The 22,071-nt window shown below is 41.8% G+C and overlaps 1 protein-coding gene across 4 annotated transcripts in view; it reads right to left on the minus strand.

Annotated features, from left to right (window-relative positions):
- Nucleotides 1-22,071, minus strand: part of MAD1L1 (mitotic arrest deficient 1 like 1) — a 439,244-nt gene that overhangs the window by 133,168 nt on the left and 284,005 nt on the right. The window contains exon 17 of one of the 4 annotated variants that reach the window (XM_053365681.1): nt 1,819-2,596. The exons of the other annotated variants lie outside the window; for them this stretch is intronic. Coding sequence (XP_053221656.1) covers nt 2,583-2,596 — 14 coding nt within the window. The 3' untranslated portion in view covers nt 1,819-2,582. Of the gene's footprint in view, nt 1-1,818; nt 2,597-22,071 lie in introns of those variants that run through there. 4 annotated transcript variants of the gene reach the window in all.

Consider the following 22,071-nt stretch of genomic DNA (forward strand, 5'->3'; position numbering starts at 1 on the left):
AATAATTAAACCACAATTTATCCCCCCATTAATTACAGAGACGGTCTTAGTTAAATACATGTCAGAGATGCCGCCTACATCAGCTTGTTTTATCAACAGAACAGTCCAGGGTGAGCAAAGAGATACACATTTCCAGAGAAAACAAACAGAGACACTTATTCTTTGAAACCTCCTGCCTCTCCTCCTGCTTTCTCTCTTTGGCCACATGGTGATTTCAGCCAGACTGATGTATGCAAAGGCCACTCAAGTTAAACCTGAACATCTGTAGGCATCCAAGGGGTGATTTGGGCTTCCAAATTCTGTTTCACTGTTGTATCACTACTAGGACTGCTCTTTATCATTAATTATACAGCAGCACCAATAAGCATGGCACTTTAAGTATTCAAGAGGACAGGACCCTGTCGCAAGGAGCTTACCATTTAAAATCTGATTGGAGAGCAGAGTAATCAGGGGAAACAAGCAAGGGAAGAAATATATATATATAATGTTTCAGTTACGTATATTTGGGTCTAGTTACAGTAAGTCTCCACAAAAGAAGAGCATCTGAGGAAGGGCTTGCAGGATATAAAAGAGATGGTATCACAGGTGTGGCAAGTTCAAAAAGTTTGAGAAGGGCAGTCTTATGGTCACCTAGTAAACACACATTAAACCCAACTGTGCTGCAGAAGCAATTACAGGCTGACTAATTGCCTCACCCATCCTTTGCCGTAAATTGTCAAAACTTTCTTCTCTTCTTCATCTTGTGTTCCTTTGGGAAATGTTTTATGGATGTCCCCTGGGAGTGAACATCGTGCTTTATGCATTTCTCCCACTTGCAGACCAGTGTAAATTCACACACATCTCAGCCAAACACAACAAGCCAGTCGCTTCCTGGGATTGCATCTGTGCATCTGATGCCTTTTCCTGGCTGACTCTAGCCCCTTGATTAATTGAGTAATCAGCAACTGAAATCAAGAGGTTAATTGGCAGCTCTGACATCAATATTCTCCCAATTCTGCATTCATCTGCCATCCCTAAACCAGAACAATTGAGAATAAAATTCTCACATGAGAAAGAAAAAACAAACCCAAATCTGTTGCCCATGTTTCAGTAGCAAGCAATATTTCACCACTGTCAGAGACTGTGTGGGCTTTAATATATCTCAGACGTCCAAATGGGATTTTAAAAAATAAATTTTAAAAATGTTTGGAATAAACACAATCCAGTCTTAGAGGAGCAAATGTCCTTCTTTCCAGCTGACTGCAGAAGTTGCCCAAATTTTGTAAGATCAAGTACTGAGCATTGCCCTTATTCAAGAGGAGACCTAACAACTCGGAGAAAAGCTGAAGAAGAGGTTAAGTGCTACTTCCTAAATAGGAGGCTCCCAATCTCCAGCATTCATGTTAGATTCTGTCTACTCAAGGGGGAACAAATAAGTAGCATGTTCTTGCTTCCTTGTCCATGATAGGCAGCACACAGCAAAACTATTTAAAGCTGCTTTTTGCAGAACTGCACTTGAGAAGGCTCCAGAAATGGAATCTCCTTCCAAGGAAACAGAGTTAGATTTCACCCCAGAGTCACTGTTCATTGCAGACAATACACAGAAGTCCACTTACAAGATAGTTCTCTTCATTTGTTGCCACCTGTATGCAACAATCTCAATTAATTTAAACCACTTACAATTTACTATTTTAGTTTGGCAAAATGGAAAACACCCAGGACAAAAATAATAGCACAAGAAAATGAACTGAATCTTACAAATGGGGTGCTTTTTTACTCTGGACTTCAAAGGACTGCCAATCGGCTTTTGACAAATATGGGCCAAAAGGGAGCATGATGCACTTTATTTAATTTTATTTATTTACAATATTTATAATCTGCCCTTCACCAAGTGGACCCAGGGATGGGCACAGGCATAAATAAAACAGCATAACATAACGTCTAAGATAAACATTATCAAACTTTAAAAACAACAATGAAAACAACATTCAGAAGATAAAGGTGACTACTTTCTTCTACTACACTTAACAATTTATTACATATATACCCCGTCTTTTCTCCAAGGACATCAAAGAGGCTTTGGAGTATCTTGGATTATGCTTTAATATATTAACAGGGGTTATATATTATATCTAAAGGGGTGTCACATGGAAGGTGGAGAATGCTCCTTTTCTCCTGTTCTGGAGAGTAGGACCTGCACCAATGGATTCAAGTTACAAGATTCTGACAAAAAACACAGAAATAACTTTCTGACAGTAAGAACTGCTCAACAGTGGAACAAACTCCCTCGGGAGGTTAGGGACTCTCCTCCCATGAAGGTTTTTAAGCAGAGGTTGGATGGCCATCTGTTATGGATGCTTTAGTTGAGATTCCTGCATTGTAACCAGTTGGACTAGATGACCCTCAGAGGACCTTCCAATTCTGCAATTCTGCGATTTTATGAACATGCTCCTCCCAGTGCTTTAAGATCTGTCCACAAGGGCCTGCTCAAGAAGCCATCAACTCCTTGGATGCAAGGTGAGTCTACCAGGAGCAGGTCTTCCTGGGAATTGTGCCAATGTTATAGATTATTATCTTCTTCCAGAAGGCTCACATAGTCCTAACTATCCATCGCCATCTGGAGACGATTAAAAACATTATTGTTGTCACGGCGTGACTTTTTTTATTGAGTTTGGGGCTGCAAGTTTTATCCTATTACTGCTTGGTCTGTTCTGGTAATCATTTTATTATATTAGCAACTTGATGTTGAAAACTAGTTTGAAAATGAAAGTTGGGCAAAATAAAAAAAATCTAGCAACTAAGCAAACAGTGGCATAATAGGATTTTACACAACAAGGGCACCACATCTAATCATTTTATTATTATTTAAACATAATTTTATTAATCTAGATTTCCAAGGTAGCCTACAAAAGAGAAGCATAAAACAAATATAAAACAGGTAAAGGAAAATCAGAAACAAAAGCAGTTATTGTAGCAACAGTAAAAATACAAAAAGCAGTAGATATAAATTAAGTTAAAATCCTGGGTAATCTTTTTGTTGTTGTTGTTGATTTAAAAATGCTTAAAACGTGGCTCTCTGGGCAACCTAGTCAGGTGGCAGCTTATAAATAATAGTAATTATTATTAAGAAAACCTACAGAGTGGCAGGGATATTTAGAGAATGACCTCTGTTGCCAGACTTAACAAACAGGCAGGTTGCACAATACATAGGACTCCTACATCTTGCTTTCTGAAATAGCAAAGGCAGCCATGCCAATGTTTTGCAGGATGTGTGTGTGTGTGTGTGTGTGATCTACTCTGCATCAGCACCAAGGTATATTTGAAAAACGAAGGGATGTTGGCAACAGAGCTGCCGTTGCCCACTCACAACAGCCAAGAACCCTGGCTGCTTTTACTCCAAATATTTTCATGAAATTTCCTTTAAATTGAAGCTTTCAAAAGCACTGTTTGAAAACTGGAGTTCTTGTGTTTGGAGTACAGTTATGGGATGTGTGGTGGCTTTGCATTCTGTTTGCTATACACAGGAAGCACTGTAAACAAAACTTCAATGAGGCCTTCACCTGGGTGAATAAAAAGCAATTAACCAAAAGGCAAATCTATCTGGTTCACACTGGATTTTATTTTGTTTTACATTTCAATTATACTTTGTCTTCTTTTTGCAATAAATAAATAAATGGTCCACTTTCAAATGAAATCTGAATGTAGTATTAAAGCCAAATCTATGCATTGATAATACCTTAAAACTGATTTTACCAGCCATCTTTCAGGCCCAAATGAAACAAAATACTTGAGATAGATGAACAGCCTCCAGAAGGCTGCTAGTCTGAGCAGAAGAATGGAAAGGAGAAATATATTTACTTCTACAAGTGGGAAGACAGCTTGGGAGGAAGAATTCTGAATGAAGAAATGGTAGGGAGTAACAGGGTTAAGTAGACCCTCATCCATTCTGTAAAAGGCTGGTTTTCTATGACACGATTCAGGGAGACAATATCTACCATTTGAGGTCAAGCATTATAAATGCAGCAACAAGAGGTCATACACAATGTTTATTAATATGGGCTTGTTCCTGAACGTAGTGGCCTGGAAAACTCACAGTCCATCCAAATTGCAGCAATTTAAACCCCCAGTTTGTAAATCAATCCTCCTTGCCCTTAGCAGGAGAAAACAATTTCTATGGGTCAGGGAGAGGAGAACAGACTCCCTGGCATAAACTCTCTACTGCCTTTTTTTGACAGAGAGAGCTGAGAGCTCGAGACGGGATCTTTCACAACACCAAAAGCTTAGTGGGCTTCTCATTTTCCATATGCCTCTGGAAGAAGACATGAGCTAGAGGGCAGGAGATTGTCATAGAAATGTACTATCTGGGTAGAATTTAAGATTTAAGGATTTAAGATGCTGTTTGACTTTTCCACTGTTGAACAGTTGACATACCATTGATCACAAATTGCTTTTGAAAATTTGCTCTGTTTCGAAAGTGGTTTGTCATACAGCTTTGGGCTCCCCGACTTAGTTTCCAAGTTGTTTGGACTCTGGCCAATGTCTTTAGGTAAGCAAACCTGTTCTGAAAAGAGCCTGAGGCAAGGAGAGATGGGGGAGAGGCAGAGAGATGTGGGTGAACAAGATGACATTGATAAAGTTAACCTTATGGATTTATTGAGAAATCAAGATATCTCAACCATAAACTTTCTTTTTATAATAACTACCCTTCAAACTTTAGTTTCTCTCCTATCCAAACACTCTCTCTACTCATGCAACACTTACATGAACATTAATGAATAATTCACTGTAATTTGAATAAAGTATGGGGTGGGTCTTTTCCACCTTCTAATGAAAATGTCACTGCTTTTGGAACAGAACTTCAGCTGGGGAACCTTTCAGCAATGCTTCACCCAATTAGAGTCTGGTCAATAAGCATATTACTGGCCTTTATAAAAACATAAGGAACACTGACTTTGACCCAATAAGCTAACTATTGACCAACCTCTCCACAGCAATTCTAATTTGAACGCAACTTCTTAGCTGTGTTGTTTTGTGCCTCAAGAGCAAAGAGGCAACCTAGGAAATGTATAGCAAATCTAGCTCAAGGGAGATCCTTCTTATTTAAAAGCAAATGACCCATAGTTTAACATGCTAGTTAAAATGAGGCATTGTTCCAAGAGAGTTTGTCTCCATGGCCTTGTCTAAAAAGAAAAAGTGCATCATGCATTATTAGAGAACCTGCCTTTATTCCCTCCAAACGATGCTGTTGGGAAATATTTAGCAAACCAAGTGTTGTGGTGAGCCGTACTCCTGTTCACTGTTCCCATCAACCAGCCATGCCTTCCTCCGCAATGCTCAATTTCATCACTGCCCCTGTCCTGCCATCAGTCACCATTCTGTGGCCACTGAAAATGTTGTAGAGTCGTCGTCCCCCCGCCAACTTGGGGTTTCGTTTTCAAACACTTTTTGCACTTTGCAAACCCCGGTGCTCCTTCAGTCTGCTGATACCTCTCTCATTTGTGTGAATGGTGCCATTTTGGTTAAGTGAACAATAGCAGTCACACCTGGAGACTGGAAATAGGGTGGGGGGAGAGAATTCAATTTCACAACATATAGGAGCCTTCCTAATTACTATTATCAGGCAAAAGGTTCTTCTGGTCCAGTACCTATAAAGTTCATGAGCAGATGTAATTTTTGCAAACGCTGGGAGGCAGACCAGCATGATGATACTGTCTCTACATACAGATTTTTTTAAAAAGCTATTATAACTATTGCTACTTCATATGTCATGGCCTCTGCCCGTTTCTCCACAAATCTCTGCACAGACTTGTTTACAGCCATTGTTCTCTGCACCTATAAACTCTCACCCACCTATTCTATTTATTCCAGTACTCCAGAAATTAGAATTATTTTCTTATGCTGTCCTTTGAACTACTGAGACACTCCCCCTGCTTAAGACTTGAGCTGAAAGCTTATCTCTAGGCTTAGTTAATGACACAAAGAGTTTTGCAATACTGTGCAAAGGACACTGTATAAAAACAAACTGCATTATATTAAGCAACAGCTAATAGGAGAGGAGGCAGAATCTCTTCTGATCTACACATATTGACGATCTTATCTCAAAAGAGATAAAATTCACTTGTTCATTTTATGGGACTCTTTTAGATCTAAGGTGGAGTACTGGGGGAATAAGAGGGGGGATGCTGTCACACAGTATACATGGCACATTTCTATAGTTCCTACATGGTTGAGCAAACTTGAATAAGTCTTGCATTGCAGCAATGAATTTGTTTATTTACTAAACTAACAGAAAACTGCTTCAAATTAACCTGTCTTGGCCTCTGCTGTCTTTGACAAAAAGTTCTCAATATATTGCTCTATGTTTCTTCTTGGTGTGGTTTAGTTTCTACTTTGCTATTTTCATTATTCCTCCAACCTGTAGGCACCGTCAGATAATCTGAGGCCCAAACAGCCAGGTAATGTCTCTGGCCCAAGCCAAAACTCAAAAGATCAAATTGGACATAGATAAAGCAGTAATTCACTCCCTCAAGTCTTGAGCAGAGGTATTACCAAGCTCTAATAACTTGGCTGTGTCTCAGTGGAAGCACCAGGAACTAGACTAGGGTGTGCATGTCTTTGAAGTCAAGCCACGTGGTTTACAAACGAGCCAGAAGCCCTTCTCTTTGTCAGCTGACTAGTTCCTATCCTTAACCACAGACATAATGGTCTGATCCCACCATCAGCTATGTAAGTCAACTTTACTCAAAGGTCAGACTGGGATTTTATATTCACATGCATGGCTCAAACTAATGGAACTGCTTCCAGTGCGAACATTGAGGCATCAAGGCCGCTCTACCTTGACAGCAGGACCAAAGGGCACTGCATTCTGGCAAAAGCATCACTCTATAATTTTGAGGTAGGGTCTCTTGGCTAATCCTCTGGGAAGCCATCAGAAATTCTCTTGCCCTAATTCAACTCCTCCAAATTCCTGCAATTACGTTGAAGTGAAACATGTCTTGAGCTGGGAAAGCTCAAAGACTCTTGTCAACCATTCACGCTTGCCCCAAACCCTCTTTTGTTCCTTTTGTTGCATCTAACTGGCTTGCTTTCTACACAGAACAGCTCCTCTGGGCCCACTTTTAGATGACGGCCCCATGACCTCTTTGCTCAAGCCCAGATCAGGAGGTTCTGCTCCCTGTTTATTGGAATATTTGTCATGTTCTCCTTCGCTTCCTGGAGTCCACTTTATGAAAACAATCATTTAAGGACAATCCTGCTGAGGCAGAGGAAATCTGATGGTTCACAGAGGAGAGAAACAGAAAGAAAAGAGCAACGGGGGGGGGGGTTGTTCTGCCGAAGAACAAAAGTGCCGGAAAGGAACACAGGGGAAAGCAATCACATCTTCCACTCCAAGAGTAGGAAGATGCTTGGAAGGCTTTCAGTCATGCCTCTGTGTCTTTGGGGCTCGTGCACCTCTGCAGGTAACCTGTTCCCTCAAGCATTCCTCTGCAAGGGAGAGATTATTCTCAGACACATGCACAAAGATCGGCAAAGTCCACCAACTCCGCTGCAACCACCCCCAAACCAGCCTCACTTGGACTTGGCCAACCCCACTGGTAGGCTGAAAATCTGGAACGTAGCATCCGCAGTGCCATGCCACGCTGAGACTCATTTGCAGCCGATGCATTATTCATCACATGCTCACTTCAAAAACTATTTCAGTTTTAAATTTTTAAATATTTAATAATTGTGTATTAAATATTCATGTGATTTTATTAGAAAATTTGGGGGAAGTTTGGCAGCAAGGACCTAATTGTTAAGTTTATCATTGGGAACTGATTGGGTGCCCATAGAAGCCTCAGAGTTTATTAAGGGAAGGAGAGAGGCGAGTAAATTGCCAAATGCTCAGGGAACTGGGGAAGGCTGCAGAGCACAAACAACCTCTGCTAAGTGGACTGTCTGAGATTGTGTGCCTATCGATCTCTCTGTAGATAGAAGAAATATAGTAAGGGACAGCCCTCCTAATAGTTAACAGTTTGCCCATCCATCTGGCTAGGGAATATTTAGTTTAGTTAGACAGGGTGGGCGTTGGCCAAGGGCACCAAGGCAAAGAAGGTCCCTCAAACACATTGAAGAACTGGGGCTCTTTGGTCCAAGAGTGGGGAACAAGAGCAGTTCTGTCCCCTAAGAGGGACTGAGTATGCTCTGAGGGAATGAATGAATGAATTCTTCCTTGGCCTGGCTCTGCTGCCCACTCACTCATGTATCTAGCTACTGGCTTAAACCTTAATTGTAGGATGTTGGGAAGAAGTGAAGGGCTTGCTTAGACTAGAGATGGAGATTCTTTTTTAGCCTTACAGCTGCATCTTCTTCCGGGCATCCACCCATAGGCCAGTAGTTGGTGAGGTCACAGATAAAAGGGAGCAGAGCAACAAATTAAATTCTACCTTTGTGCAGTAAGCAAGTTTACACACACCTCTCTATCCTCCATTCAAATAAGCAGAGTTCAAGGACACACACTGACCAGGCAAAAAATAATAATTGGAGTGCGAAAATGGGATGAGGGGCTAAGTAAGCAAGTTTACACACACCTCTCTATCCTCCATTCAAATAAACAGAGTTCAAGGACACACACTGACCAGGCAAAAAATAATAATTGGAGTGCGAAAATGGGATGAGGGGCTAGATAGAGAGACCTGGGAGCCACATTTGACACACCTCCACCAGGTCTGAAGCTCCCTGCTACTGGCTTCGAAATCTGTTCTATTAGGCAAATGAAGTGAAAAGTCTCAAACTTTCTTACAAATGCTTTGAATCAAATTTGCCACACTGTCCTATGTAACTTTGAGTTGCTTTAATTCATGAAACAGAGAAAAGATGGAACCAAATTGAGGATTTTAAAGTTGATTGTGTATTATTATTATTATTATTATTATTATTACTACAACATATTTATTTATACCCCACCTGAAATAATTACAATTAAAACAGCATGGCACTAGCCCTTTCATTAAAAGCAGACAATTCCCCAAGGCCTATTGGAACAAAAAGTCTTCATCTACTGGCAGAAGGACAACAAGGAGGGAGCTAGTCTGGCTTCTCTAGGGAGGGAGTTCCAATGTCTTGGAGCAGCCACCAAGAAAACCCTCTCGGGCATTGCCACTGATGAGGGTGACGCGAATGAAGGTGGTGGGACTGAGAGAATAATAATAATAATAATAATAATAATAATAATAATAATAATAATAATAAAATTATTTATACCCTGCCCTCCACAGCCAAGACCGGGCTCAAGGCGACTAACAACCAATAATAAAAACAAGTTGATTAAAATACAATTTAAAAAGATTAAAATACAACATTAAAACATTAGGATGCAGCCTCTTCACAGGAGGAGAAAGGAAAAAGAAAGAGGGGAGGGAATCAAACTGATTCTAAGCCAAAGGCCAGGCGGAACAACTCTGTCTTACAAGCCCTGCAGAAAGAAATCAGATCCCGCAGGGCCCTGGTCTCATGAGACAGAGCATTCCACCAGGCCGGAGCCAGTGCTGAAAAGTCCCTGGCTCTGGTGGAGGCTAATCAAACTTCCTTAGGGCCTGGGACCTCTAGGGTGTTGCTATTTATGGACCTTAAGGTCCTCCATGGGGCATACCAGGAGAGGCGGTCCCTTAGGTACGAGGGTCTTAGGCCGTGAAGGGCTTTAAAGGTCAAAGCCAGCACCTTAAATCTGACCCTGTACTCCACCAGGAGCCAGTGCAGCTGGAAAAGCACTGGGTGAATATGCTCCCATGGCAGAGACCCTGTGAGGAGCCTCGCTGCAGCATTCTGCACCCGCTGGAGTTTCTGGGACAGCTTCAAGGGCAGCCCTGCGAAGATCTCAAAACCTGGCCAGGTTCGTAGGAGGGAACAGGGTATTTCAGATGGCTTGGACCTATGCCATGTAGAGCTTTATAGGTCATAACCAGTCCTTTGAATTCTGACTATAAACAGACCAGTAGCCAGTTGAGCTGCTGTAGCAAGCAGTCATATGGCCCCTATAACCAGCTATGGTCAGCAATGTGGCTGCAGTTCTTTAAGCCAGCTGAGGTTTCTGAGCACTTTTCAAAGGCAGCCTCACATAAAGTGCATTAGAGTAAACCAAGCAGGATATAACTAAGGTGTGTATCACTGTGATCAAATCAGACATCTCGAGGAATGAGCACAGCTGGTGCACTAGTTTTAACTGTGCAAATGCACTCCTGACCACCACAGAGACCTGGGCATTCATGCTCAGAGCTGAGTCCAGCAGCACAACTGAACTGCGAACCTGTGTCTTCAGTGTTCCTGTGGATAATGTATCACGCACAGTATGAGCCCAAATAGAAACTGGAAGGTAGGGGGGACAGCATTTATTTTCCTCCTCTTTCTAACTAAAGCCTCAGGCACTATGGGGTTTTTTGGGGGGAGGGGGAATCAAGTAAAATTGTTTTTAAGTTTACTTAGTTTGCTTCTCCTTTTTATTGCAGTTCCAAAATGTGTGGAGACTTCACAGGTAAGTTGTGTATCATAATTATAGACAGGTGAGGTGAAAGACAAGACTAGAACAAAATATAGGATGCTGGTATGGAGCTGTTTAGAATGTAGGTTTTTGATCTGCAGGCTACAAGAAGCTCAACAAGAGCTCCCTAAGTTTCTTAGTCTTCATTACTGAATCCAAGCACAAGCAGTGAGAACCAGAAACTTATTCCTCAAGAAAATCATCAAATTGTCAGGACTCTCAGGATGCTACCCACTGATATACCAAAGATGTTAACAAAACAAAACCTTGAAAACCTCTCATGGTATTTCTCACATTACTCATATTAGGAAATGCAGTTCTGTGAGGAAATGGCAAATCTGGATTATCTGCAGTGAGTCAGCATGCGATACACAGTGAGAATTCATCTTAAATTAGCTCTGCACTATGCGTGATGCATGCTTATGAGACATTTACAAGATGCAAACAGTAGATGTGGAACAACACCTTCATTCAAAAGGCCGACGAGTGTTGGGCCCATTGAGATAAATGCTAGCAGACTGTGATGCATAAGACCAAATGCAAGGATGTTCATATATAACAAGGCATGTGGCTTTCCCCTATTCTCTATGCACAGTGGCTTTCAGTATCAGTTTGTCTGCTGAGGAACCCCAGAGAATTCCTGTTATATACGGTACTTGGGGCGGGGGGGTATTCTATGGTGTATTCTCAGTTCCCATGGGGCACTGGCCAGACCTAATGCATTTGGTACCCTGCATGAACTGAGAAGGCACACTCAAACACGCTCCTAACACTCCTGTGCTATTCAATGCAGGGAAAGACAAGTAGTGATGAAAAAGATGTATTTCAAATAACCTTGTATGCAATTAACAACTATCTCATTGAAGAATCCCAGGGTTCTCCCAAACAGATTAAAAACAACTCCTGTAAAACAGTGGTTGAATATAGATGTGGGATGCTTCACATTTACACTAACTTTGAGCTGGATTCACGGAAGCATCTCCCATGTCTTTCTACAGAACTCCTACCTCCATTTTCTTTTGAACAGAAGGCTTTGTTTCAACCCTGATCCACGAAGAGAGGGAGCCCACTTTCCCATATCTCTCTCTGTTATGAATGTGCCTTCCCTATTGCGCCATAAATTGCACGGTTTACACAAAAGATGTCATGTAAGCCCTAAAATTATATGCAAATGAACAGACTCATTCTTCACATCTTACAAAGACGCTGCTGGCTCTCCAACAGCCGTGTTAGATAAGTTCTGTGCCAGCTTTCAAACAAGGGGCATATCCATATTATTAACATCTCACTAAAGCAAACAGTTTGTCACCTTTCATAAAAATTATCTGAAAAAGCACCAGCAATTATCCCCCAAAGAGATTACTGGTTGGCTGCGTCCTAGGGTTGTGGTTTGGGAGCGAAGTGACATAATATTCACTGGGAAGCTCCCCAAGTCAAAAGGAACATCAAGCAAAAGCTAGTCTAGACACCCACAGAAAAAGGAAAACTGAACAAGCTTTCTTGATCATCTGTGCGAGGAGGCTGGGAGACTGGAAGACAATTACATTTCAAGCAGGCAACTTCAAAGGGCACTGTCTATTAGCTACCATGTGGAGAATGGGGTTGCAAGTTTTGGTTGCTTTTAATTGACAGATAAATCAAGGGGAAAAACTGGTTAACTCCCTTGTTTAGCACCATTGTTTTGAAGGCTATTTTCGTTCTGATGTATCCCTTTAACAGGAAATAATAAAAAGAGCATTTATTATTTATTTTCATACATTAATACCTGACATTTCTCCCATCTTGGAACCCAAGGCAGCACACACATGGTTCCCGGGGGGAATTAGTTCCAAAAGCATCAAATAAGAAGATGCCCTGGATCCTGAACCATCAGGGTACTGATGACATCACACCCAGACAACTTCATCCAGTGGGTTCATGTAAATGTTCCCCAAGATTTTGGCCTGTAGAAAGTAGTAGTCCCGCAGCAACATCTTACTGACTTGACCATACAGATACAAATGGAGCCTCTGCAGCACAGTGATAGCCAGTCCAGAAAGGTACCGTGGAATAAGTTGCTGTTCTCTTTATTTTATTATCACTTGATTTTATTTATTGACATAGTAAGTCACCCTGGTAATATTTATGTTCAGGGGTGGGTTACAAATTACAAAAAAAAGCAAAGACAGACCTGTACTCCACCAATCTGTATGCGGCCCAACTTCTATACAGTGGTACCTCGGGTTACAGATGCTTCAGGTTACAGATGCTTCAGGTTACAAACTCCGCTAACCCAGAAATAGTACCTCGGGTTAAGAACTTTGCTTCAGGATGAGAACAGAAATTGTGCTCTGGAGGCGCGGCGGCAGCAGGAGGCCCCATTAGCTAAAGTGGTGCTTCAGGTTAAGAACCGTTTCAGGTTAAGAACGGACCTCCAGAACGAATTAAGTTCTTAACCCAAGGTACCACTGTATTATTGTCTGCCAGATATTTAACACGTACACTTTTACAGATCCAAAGAGAAAACAAAACAATAGAGGGTTATTGAGCCTTTAAAGGGTTACTAAACATGAGCGTGCTTTGATTTGTTGATCTGGACTGCTATAAGGTGATTAACCTCAACACTGAAGGAGCTGAGCACCAGTCCTTAGTGATGTTTCCTTTTTTAAGTCCTGTTAAGTGAAACCGGCTGCCATACAAGGCCTTACCCAATGTTTCTGGAAATCTGCAAGAAGCAAAATTTACAGTACAGTATCACAGCAAAAGGATATATTCTAACACCCACTGCACAACATCTGCAGTCCACATATGATGGGAAGAGCTTTAAAAAAGATATTTAAAAAGCAAGCCTTTTATACAGGTAACAGAAATCCAGTCAATTTCAAGGAAGCTGCTTAAGGAACATGATTTTCACAGGATTACAATCCACCACCAACAAGGAATGCAGAAAAACAGTATAGCTTTCTGGGTAGGAGAAAAGCGGCAGTGCTCAGAAAAGGGATTGTGCTTTAACCCATGTTCTGAAAGTAAAACATAGTTTGTTTTGTTTTACTTATTAGAATAGTTGCAATAAAGGATCAAGAAACAAATCCTACAAGGGAAACTGTGCTGGTGGAAGTGATTTTGGCTGCAGCTGAACCAATGTTGCTTTCTACCAGCTAGAAGATATATTCTATTGAATTATAAGCTTCGACTCCAACATTCCTTTTGGTATGCAATTTTAGAGTAAAATTCAGCATCAGAATACTTTTTATAAGATGTCCAAGGTTGTTGGCTCACTTTCCTTGCTCTTAGGGCAAAAAGCAAGAGCTGATCATGTTAATTCCTTTACTGTTATTCAGATTATCTTAGTTTAAGGCTACATATCAAGGAATGATATACAACAGAGAATTTGGAGGTCCTGATGACTTGAGGAAAGTTCTCATGACTGTGGAAGTAAACTAAAGCCCATAGCTGTTAAAGGCTCAGGAAGCAATATGGGTAAGTTTAGGTGATGATGGTTGTGGTGAAGGGGATGGATTCCAGTAGAGCTTCTCCACCCATCACAGTTCATGATCCTTCTCTCAAGCAGCTGTTAAGGCTGGACAAAGAGGCTGGGCAATGCAGGCACTGATGTTAAACACAGGCCATATTTGTAGAGCCCTCTGAAGTAGACAAGTTGTTTAAAGAATTGCAAAAACAAACAAACAATCATGATGAAGACTTTCCAGGCATCTGGCAGAAGAGGGTCATAAATGTTACAAGCACATCTTCTCCTAGCTAGCTGTAAAACCATTAAAATACACAATTAGCTAACGAGGGGAGAGTACACACTGGGAGTTAAACTAGATCCAAATAAGATGTTTCTAGGTGGATGGGACTAAACAGTGACACACGTTCAAATGAAAATGTTATCTAGAGGTTTATTTGATGTGTTCAATATTTTATTTTTAAAAAAATATTACTGAGGTTACCGCATTCTGGAGACATGACAAGCTCCTGGGATAAAGGAAAATCCTGGTAGTCATGTCACATTTAGCAAGTCAAAGATATGTTTGTATAAGGCTGTAGAAGGCTAAATCCATTTTACATGCTGTATGTATTATTAATTTCTGACAGTGGGCTTAGAAAAACCTAATTCCCTGGAATACGGGTTTCCTTTGAGCAGAGGGAAGTCTTTTCAAAACTCATCTTTTATTGACTGAGTCATTTTAGAGTCAATCTGTCTGCTTTCGGCAAGACAAGAGTTTTAAATCTTCTCTCTTTTCTTCCTCCTTTTCGAATCGTGGCAAGTCTATTAAAACCTGCTAATGTATGCAGCAAGGCCTCTGATTTGAAATGTAATGAATTCTTCAGATAGTGACAGATTAGGGGGAGGGGGTAAGAGATGATGAAAACAGCCAGCCCCCTCCCCCTAAAAAAGGCAACTGTCCTAGAAAGGGGTGTGTGGAGAGTTAGGGTGAACGTGGAAGATTAACACTTCTCACTCCAGAAGAACATTCCCACTCCAAACAGCATAGCACATTACTATACGGTTGCACAGAATATCCAAGCTTGCCTGAGGCCAAATGAGACAAGTCATATGAATCAATTTGCAATCTCTTTTCCTATCCATATATCTATCTATTTGCGCATATACTTTTTAAAGGATCAAACAGCACTTCAGACAAGTTTGCTCTGGATCCTGGAAGCAGGCAGTTAATCAGTAAAAACCACTTACACTACAGTGACAAATGTAACAGAAATATTCAAGACTTCAGGCAAAACATTTTGACTTCTGCCTTCACCTGATCTGACTTGGATATCATACAATCAAGAATTTACCAAGAGTACAAAAGCAGCATAACATCTTATTAGTCATTTTTAATAACGCTAGACTCTGGGAAGAGACAGCACCAAATACAGTGATAGTAGAAAGAATCACAAAAGTATTACATAGTTGCCTGTCTGATTTTAGCCACCCATCAGAGTTTGAACCCCTGTCATATCAATATGGTGGTGGAGAGTCACTGGTGGTGAACACAACACAGGCAACTCCCAATTTACGCAGGGGTTACACTCCAAGGCACCACACATCTAAGTGAAATCACGTGTATTTGAAACACCACTGAAAAAGCCTGCAAACCCCTTTTTCTGCCCCCGCCCTGCTCCATTCCACCACTTTTTGTGTCATTTTCAGGTCACTTCCGGGTTTGGTGCAATGCACATGTGCCAAGTTGCTCACATATGAGATGCACCTAAAACGTTCACTTCCTGTTCTCATTTCAAAAGCATCTTGCAACTGTTCCACTCCGGAGAGGGGAACAGTATTAAAGGGGAACTGCAGGGATTTTGTACTTGAAAACAACTACAGAGAATTCCACTTAATCATAACACTGTAAACAAGGAAGTTAAGGCAGTATTTAAAAATATCTGAACATGTTTCAAAATCCCCACTGACTTAAATTAGGCAGCTGTGTAATCACAGGTCCTGCAATTTTAATGAAAATACCAAAAGGAAATGCAGAGTTGATTAAACTTATTAGCAGGGAAAGATAAGATCAGGGAGCAGCAGCTAAGCACATGAGTGCAAGGTTCCCCCTACCCATTTGCATCCAAACACCCAAAGGGCAAAGTTGGCACAGACTAGCTTGTCTCCCCATTTCCAGTGAGTTTTCCCTAACTGCTGCTGTAACCTTCCTCCCTTGATGCATATCATTAGGCGCCGTTCTTCTGAGAATAACTAGTGATTCAAGTCAGGATTTACGTTGGATCAAGCAGTGATCAACTACTTGATATTCCACTACAGTATTCATTTAACGTACTTTGGGAGCATGTTATATACACTTAATTAGTCAATGTTTATACACTACTAGTAGATACATATCACCATGTTGTCCCCATTTTCAAAAGGGGGGGGGGGAGGAAGACCCAGGTGACTACCAACTGGTGAGCTTAACATCAATACCAGGGAAGGTCCTAGAACAGATAATTCAACAGTCGGTCTGTGAGCATTTAGAAAAGGATGCTGTGACTACTAAGACCCAGCATGGGTTTCTCAGGACTCTTGCCAGACCAATCTGATTTCTTTTTTCCCCCTTTTTTAAATGGAATTACAAACCTGGTGGATCAGGGAAATGTTGAGTGTATTTTGAGTTTAGTAAGGTTTTTGACAAAGTCTCCCATCATATTCTTGCAAGGAAGCTGGCAAAATGTTGGTTGAATGAGGTTACTGTTAGGTGGATTTGTAGCTGGTTGACTGACCGAACCCAAAGAGTACTCATTAATGGTTCCTCACCATCCTGGAAAAAAGTGACAAGTGGGGTGCCGCAGGGTTCTGTCCTGGGCCCACTGTTGTTCAACGTCTTTTAAATGATTTGGATGAAATAATTGAGGGGGTGCTCATCAAATTTGCAGATGACACCAAAGTGGGAGGGGTAGCTAATGCTGCAGAAGACAGAATCAGAATTCAGAAGACAGAATCAGAATTCAAAATGACCCTAAAAACTGGAGAACTCGGAACAAGCTAACAAAATAAATAAGTTCTGCACTTAGGCAGGAAGAACCAAATGCACAAATATAGGATGGGGGACACCTGACTTACTAGTAGTACATGTGAAAAGGATCTAAGGGTCTTGGTGGATTTAAGAAGGATGTTGACAAGCTGGAAAGGGCAACCAAGATGATCAAGGGTCTGGAAACCAAGCCTTATGAGGAATGGTTGAAGGAGCTGGGTATGTTTAGTCTGGAAAAGAGGAGACTGAGAGGAGATACGATGTTGTTGTTGTTGTTGTTTAGTCGTTTAGTCGTGTCCGACTCTTCGTGGCCCCCTGGACCAGAGCACGCCAGGCATTCCTGTCTTCCACTGCCTCCCGCAGTTTGGTCAAACTCATGCTGGTAGCTTCGAGAACACTATCCAACCATCTCGTCCTCTGTCATCCCCTTCTCCTTGTGCCCTCCATCTTTCCCAACATCAGGGTCTTTTCCAGGGAGTCTTCTCTTCTCATGAGGTGGCCAAAGTATTGGAGACTCAGCTTCAGAATCTTAGAATCATAGTTGAACCACGTCATTCAACTGGGAGGACAGATGAGATGACAATTTGTGCATTTAATTGCTTCAATTTCCTGCCCAGAGCCTCATAGTCTCTTTTGATCTTCTGGAGGCTATTGCTTGCAGTGTCATTGGTTCCCACATGAACCAAGAGGAAGGGGTATTTGTCAGTGGGTTTTATGATTCCTTGCAGTCGTTCAGTTACATCTTGGATCTTAGCCCCGGGGAGACAGCACACTTCCCGAGACATCTTGTCAGGCCCACAGATCACCGCTTCTGTTCCCCTCAGTAGGGAATCCCCTATCACCACTACACGCCTCCTCTTAGGTTTGGTCGGGGTTCTTCCGTGAGCTGTCCGTTCCAAGGTCGCCTGCACATTCCCTGAGGACTGACTTTGCTGCTCGTCTTCATATACCTGATCGACTGTAATGAGGGAGAGATCCTCAAATGGAGTCTGCTCTTCGTCTTCCATGCTAGGGGAGAGGACCTCAAAGCGATTGTGTATTTCTAAACAATCAGAGCAAACCCTGGGCCTCCTACTTCTTTGAGTCACGTTTCTCCATATATCTGGCTCCTGTGTTGGTGAACTAGCCTCCTTCTCAGGGGAGTCCCCTGTCTCCTCCTTGGTGGAGACGGTGTGCTCTGTTGCTTCCAAGAAGAGCTCCAGCTCTCTAATTCTTTGGAGCGTAGCTACACGTTCCTCCAGTTGCTGGACTTTGTCTTCTAAGAGGGCAATCAACATGCAATTGCTGCAGGTAAAGCTGCCTGCAACCTTTGGCAAGATGGCAAACATTGTGCAGGAACCGCAGGCGACTGCAGCTGTTCCCTCCCCCTCCATCTTGAGAACGTGTCGTTGGGGGTGGCTACAGCGGTCCTCCATCATAAAAAGCGTGAAGACAGGACAAATAACTCCCCCCCAAAAAAACCTAGGTCTCCCCCAACAAACGTTTGAGACTAGCTCCCCTAAATCTAAAAGATGGATCAAACTGCGCGTGCCGCTGCCCTACAAGCTCTGATAAGCTCCTCCCACAGCTAATCACCTGCCTCAACAGAAACCCTGCCCCCTCTGACCTTTGCACAGGGAGAGCAGCTAATCAGCCACAAAGAAACACACACACGAGAAAACCCTTTTTGCTCCTTCTTCAGCTGCTGCCCTGCAAGCTCTGATAAGAATCTGTCCTTCCAGTGAGCACTCAGGGCTGATTTCCTTAAGAATGCATAGGTTTGATCTTCTTGCAGTCCATGGGACTCTCAAGAGTCTCCTCCAGCACCATAATTCAAAAAGGAGATACAATAATCATCTTCAAATATGCCACGTGGAAGAGGGAGAATGCTTGTTTTCTCCTGCTCTGGAGGTTAGGACACAAACCAATGGCCTCAAGTTAAAAGAACGGAGATCCGACTAAACATTTGGAAAAACTTTCTAACAGTAAAAGCTGTTCAGCAGTGGACTAGACTCCCACAAGAGGGGCTGGACTCTCCTTCTTTGGAAGTTTTTAAGCAGAGGTTGGATGGCCATCTTTCATGGATGCTTTAGCTGAGATTCCTGCATTGCAGGGTGTTGGACTCTATGATTCTATGGAAGGCCCAAGTAGCGTGATTGGCAATGGAGGAAGTCCACCATTTTATGGCAATATAAATAAGAGCTAAGTAGAGGGTGCTCCACATGAATACCTCTCCACACAGAGCCCACAGAGTGGGTGTTATGTCTACATTTGGTGGTAAACATTTCTCAACCTAAGTGAGAGTTGTTATGCCAATTCTCTTGGCATGAAATGTTCAGATTTTTTGCTGAATGTAGATTATTAGAGTATTAACTGTATTTTTATATGTTTGTTCCTTTTAGCCACCCTTCCCCAATCTGTTGCCCTTCAAATATTGTCGGACTCAACTCCCAACAGCCCCAGAAAGCAAGGATTATAGGAATTGCAGTCCAAAACATCGGGAAGGCACCAGGCTGGGGTTGGATGATTTTTAAAAAAATCATTAATTTAGTTTTTATGTGTGGTGTGGCCACAATAACTCAAGAATGAACCAATATTGGAACATAGGAGCATTGTAGCACAAGGATGAACTGGTTTCTTTTTCGACAGAAAACCACAATGGGAAGTGGACTAAACTGGGGTTAAGGAAGAGGAACATCAATTCCTCCAAACTTCTGTGATAATGTGTCTCTCTTCCAGGAGGTACTTTTGCCTTCCAGCTTTGCAGCTACAATCACTGGGGAAGAAAATGCCTGGAAGTGCCTTAAAGGAAAACAGTACGAGGAATGAAGTAATGACCAGTCCAAACATTTAGGCAGCAGCAAAGTTCAGCTGAGAGGTAATAGAGTGATATGTGCTGGGAAATTGCCACAGGTCACTGGATGTTGGAAATATTCAAGAGAGTACAGGAGATGGGTACACCAGTACATGTTCTAGTGCTTCTTACTTTACAAGATGGCGCAGGCGTTGAGATCAGCAGAAGAGGCACTTCCTGTCCATCAGTGGGAAGGTTTGTTGTATGGTGACGTGAGAAAGAGCCTGCTCTGTAGTGACACTCTGGCTTTGGAATTCTCTACTGTTAGAAGCATAGTTAGCCTCTACTTTGCTTAGTTTTCGGCAGCAAACGAAAATAAATCTGTTCATCAAGGCTTTTGATTAGACTCTCCAACGTTTCAAGAGTGGGGAGCATCATTTCTATTGCTGTATTTTCATTGCATTTGAAATACATTTTATTGTTTCAAGTAGCTTTATTGATCACTTCTATTTTTAGCTGTATATTACCCATTATTTTCTAAACTGGCTTGTGATTTGTCTGAATGAAAGGAGATTTAAACATTCAACAAATAAATAAAAAAGAGTAACGAAAACACTGGTTTTTAAAAACACTGTTAAAGATATCAGCATTCTTAGATGGAGCCCAATGACTTTCAAAGTAGGAAATTTCATTCATTGCAGCTTTCCCTGCACAAATGCCAGTCAGCACCACATTTTCCTTGCATCTTCCACCACTGAATCTGTGGCTTGGTTGCTAGACTACATCCTCCTTCATAACCACTATATATATATATATATTTGAAGTAGCCAGTACTATCCAAGACCAGCACCACACCTTGCCAGTCTTGACTGTTCCTACCATCAAGTAAAATAAGGCTACATGTGCCACATCATGGCTCAGCCATATTTGTAGAGACAAGCAGTTCCCATAAGAAACTCTTTGCGTGGTCAGCAGATGAGCACCACTGGTCTCAGTTCCATACCAGTCAGAGAATCATAGAAATGTAGAGTTGGAAGAGACCCTGAGGGTCATGTAGTCCAACTCCTGCAAGGCAGGAATCTCAACTAAAGCATCCATGACAGATGGCCATTCAACCTCTGCCATAAAACCTCCAAGGAAGGAAAGTCCACCACCTCCCGAGGGAGTGTGTTCCACTGTCTAACACCTCTTACCATCAAAAAGTTCTTCCTGATGTTTAGTTGGAATCTTTTGTATTGTAGCTTGAATCCATTGCTTTGGGTCTTGTGCTCAGGAGCAGGAGAAAACAAGCTTGCTTCATCTTCCATGTAACAGTCCTTTAGATATTTGAAGATGTCTATTATAGTCATCTTCATTATTTTCCCCCAGATTTGGGAGCCACCTTTGATCCTAAACTACAACATGCAACCCACTTGTATTTTTTTCTGTCAATGTCCATATTTTCCCACCTCTTTCCTCTATCATCTCCTCTCTATGCCTCTTAAACCCTCCTTCAATTAACCAACAGAAAAAAATGGTACCAGTGTCCCTGATCATGAAAACCTAGTACTGACCCACCAACTGAAGACCAATGCTCCAGCTGCCATGCTTGCTGGGTTCCTGCTATAGACTGGTAAGAACAGAGTTCAATCTGAGCACCTGAAAGGCAAGCTTTAGTTCCCATTTAAATAAATACATTTAACCAGTACCAGAGTAAAGCAGGTGGCAGCGAAGAAGTGCAGAAACGTACAGAGGTAGTCAGAAAACAGGACAATCTAGCAGAGAATGGATAGCTGTTCAAGAGACCCTCTGTTGTGCTATAAAGACTAATGATAGACATGGGGAGCAATGAACGGAATGGCAGAAAACAGAGCCCCAGGGTTTTCTTTTTCTTGTGTGCCTATAAACTGGATGACTAAATTGTAAGAGTCCTTTACAAGTCCAATTAACTAATTAACAGATGCAGATGTCCTTTATTACCTGGCATTTTAAGATTAAATAAATGACAGAAGAGCATGTTCTGCTTATCAATAATTAAGCTCAGAAATTGCTCTGACCATTTAAGTCCATTATCTGTAGGTTTCTGATGGGAACTGTCTGATCAGCCAAATATGCTCAACACAACATTTGGAAAGCCAGTATGTCTCCGTGTTCCACATATGTGGGACAGTCATCTTAGGAAGGCTTGCTTGGTGCTTGATCTAGTATCTTTTCGGCACCAAGCAAAGACTGCTTTATTTACCCATGCCTTTCATTATGTCATCTGGCTTGTTTTCATCTGGCAAGCTTTTATTGTTTTATGATGTACTCATAGTTTTATGGTGGTGTATTTTTCTGCTATTCTGTTGTCAGTCTAGACTATTGTATTTATC

Source organism: Podarcis raffonei, chromosome 14 (assembly GCF_027172205.1).
Source record: "Podarcis raffonei isolate rPodRaf1 chromosome 14, rPodRaf1.pri, whole genome shotgun sequence".
NCBI classification, from domain to species: Eukaryota; Metazoa; Chordata; class Lepidosauria; order Squamata; family Lacertidae; genus Podarcis; species Podarcis raffonei.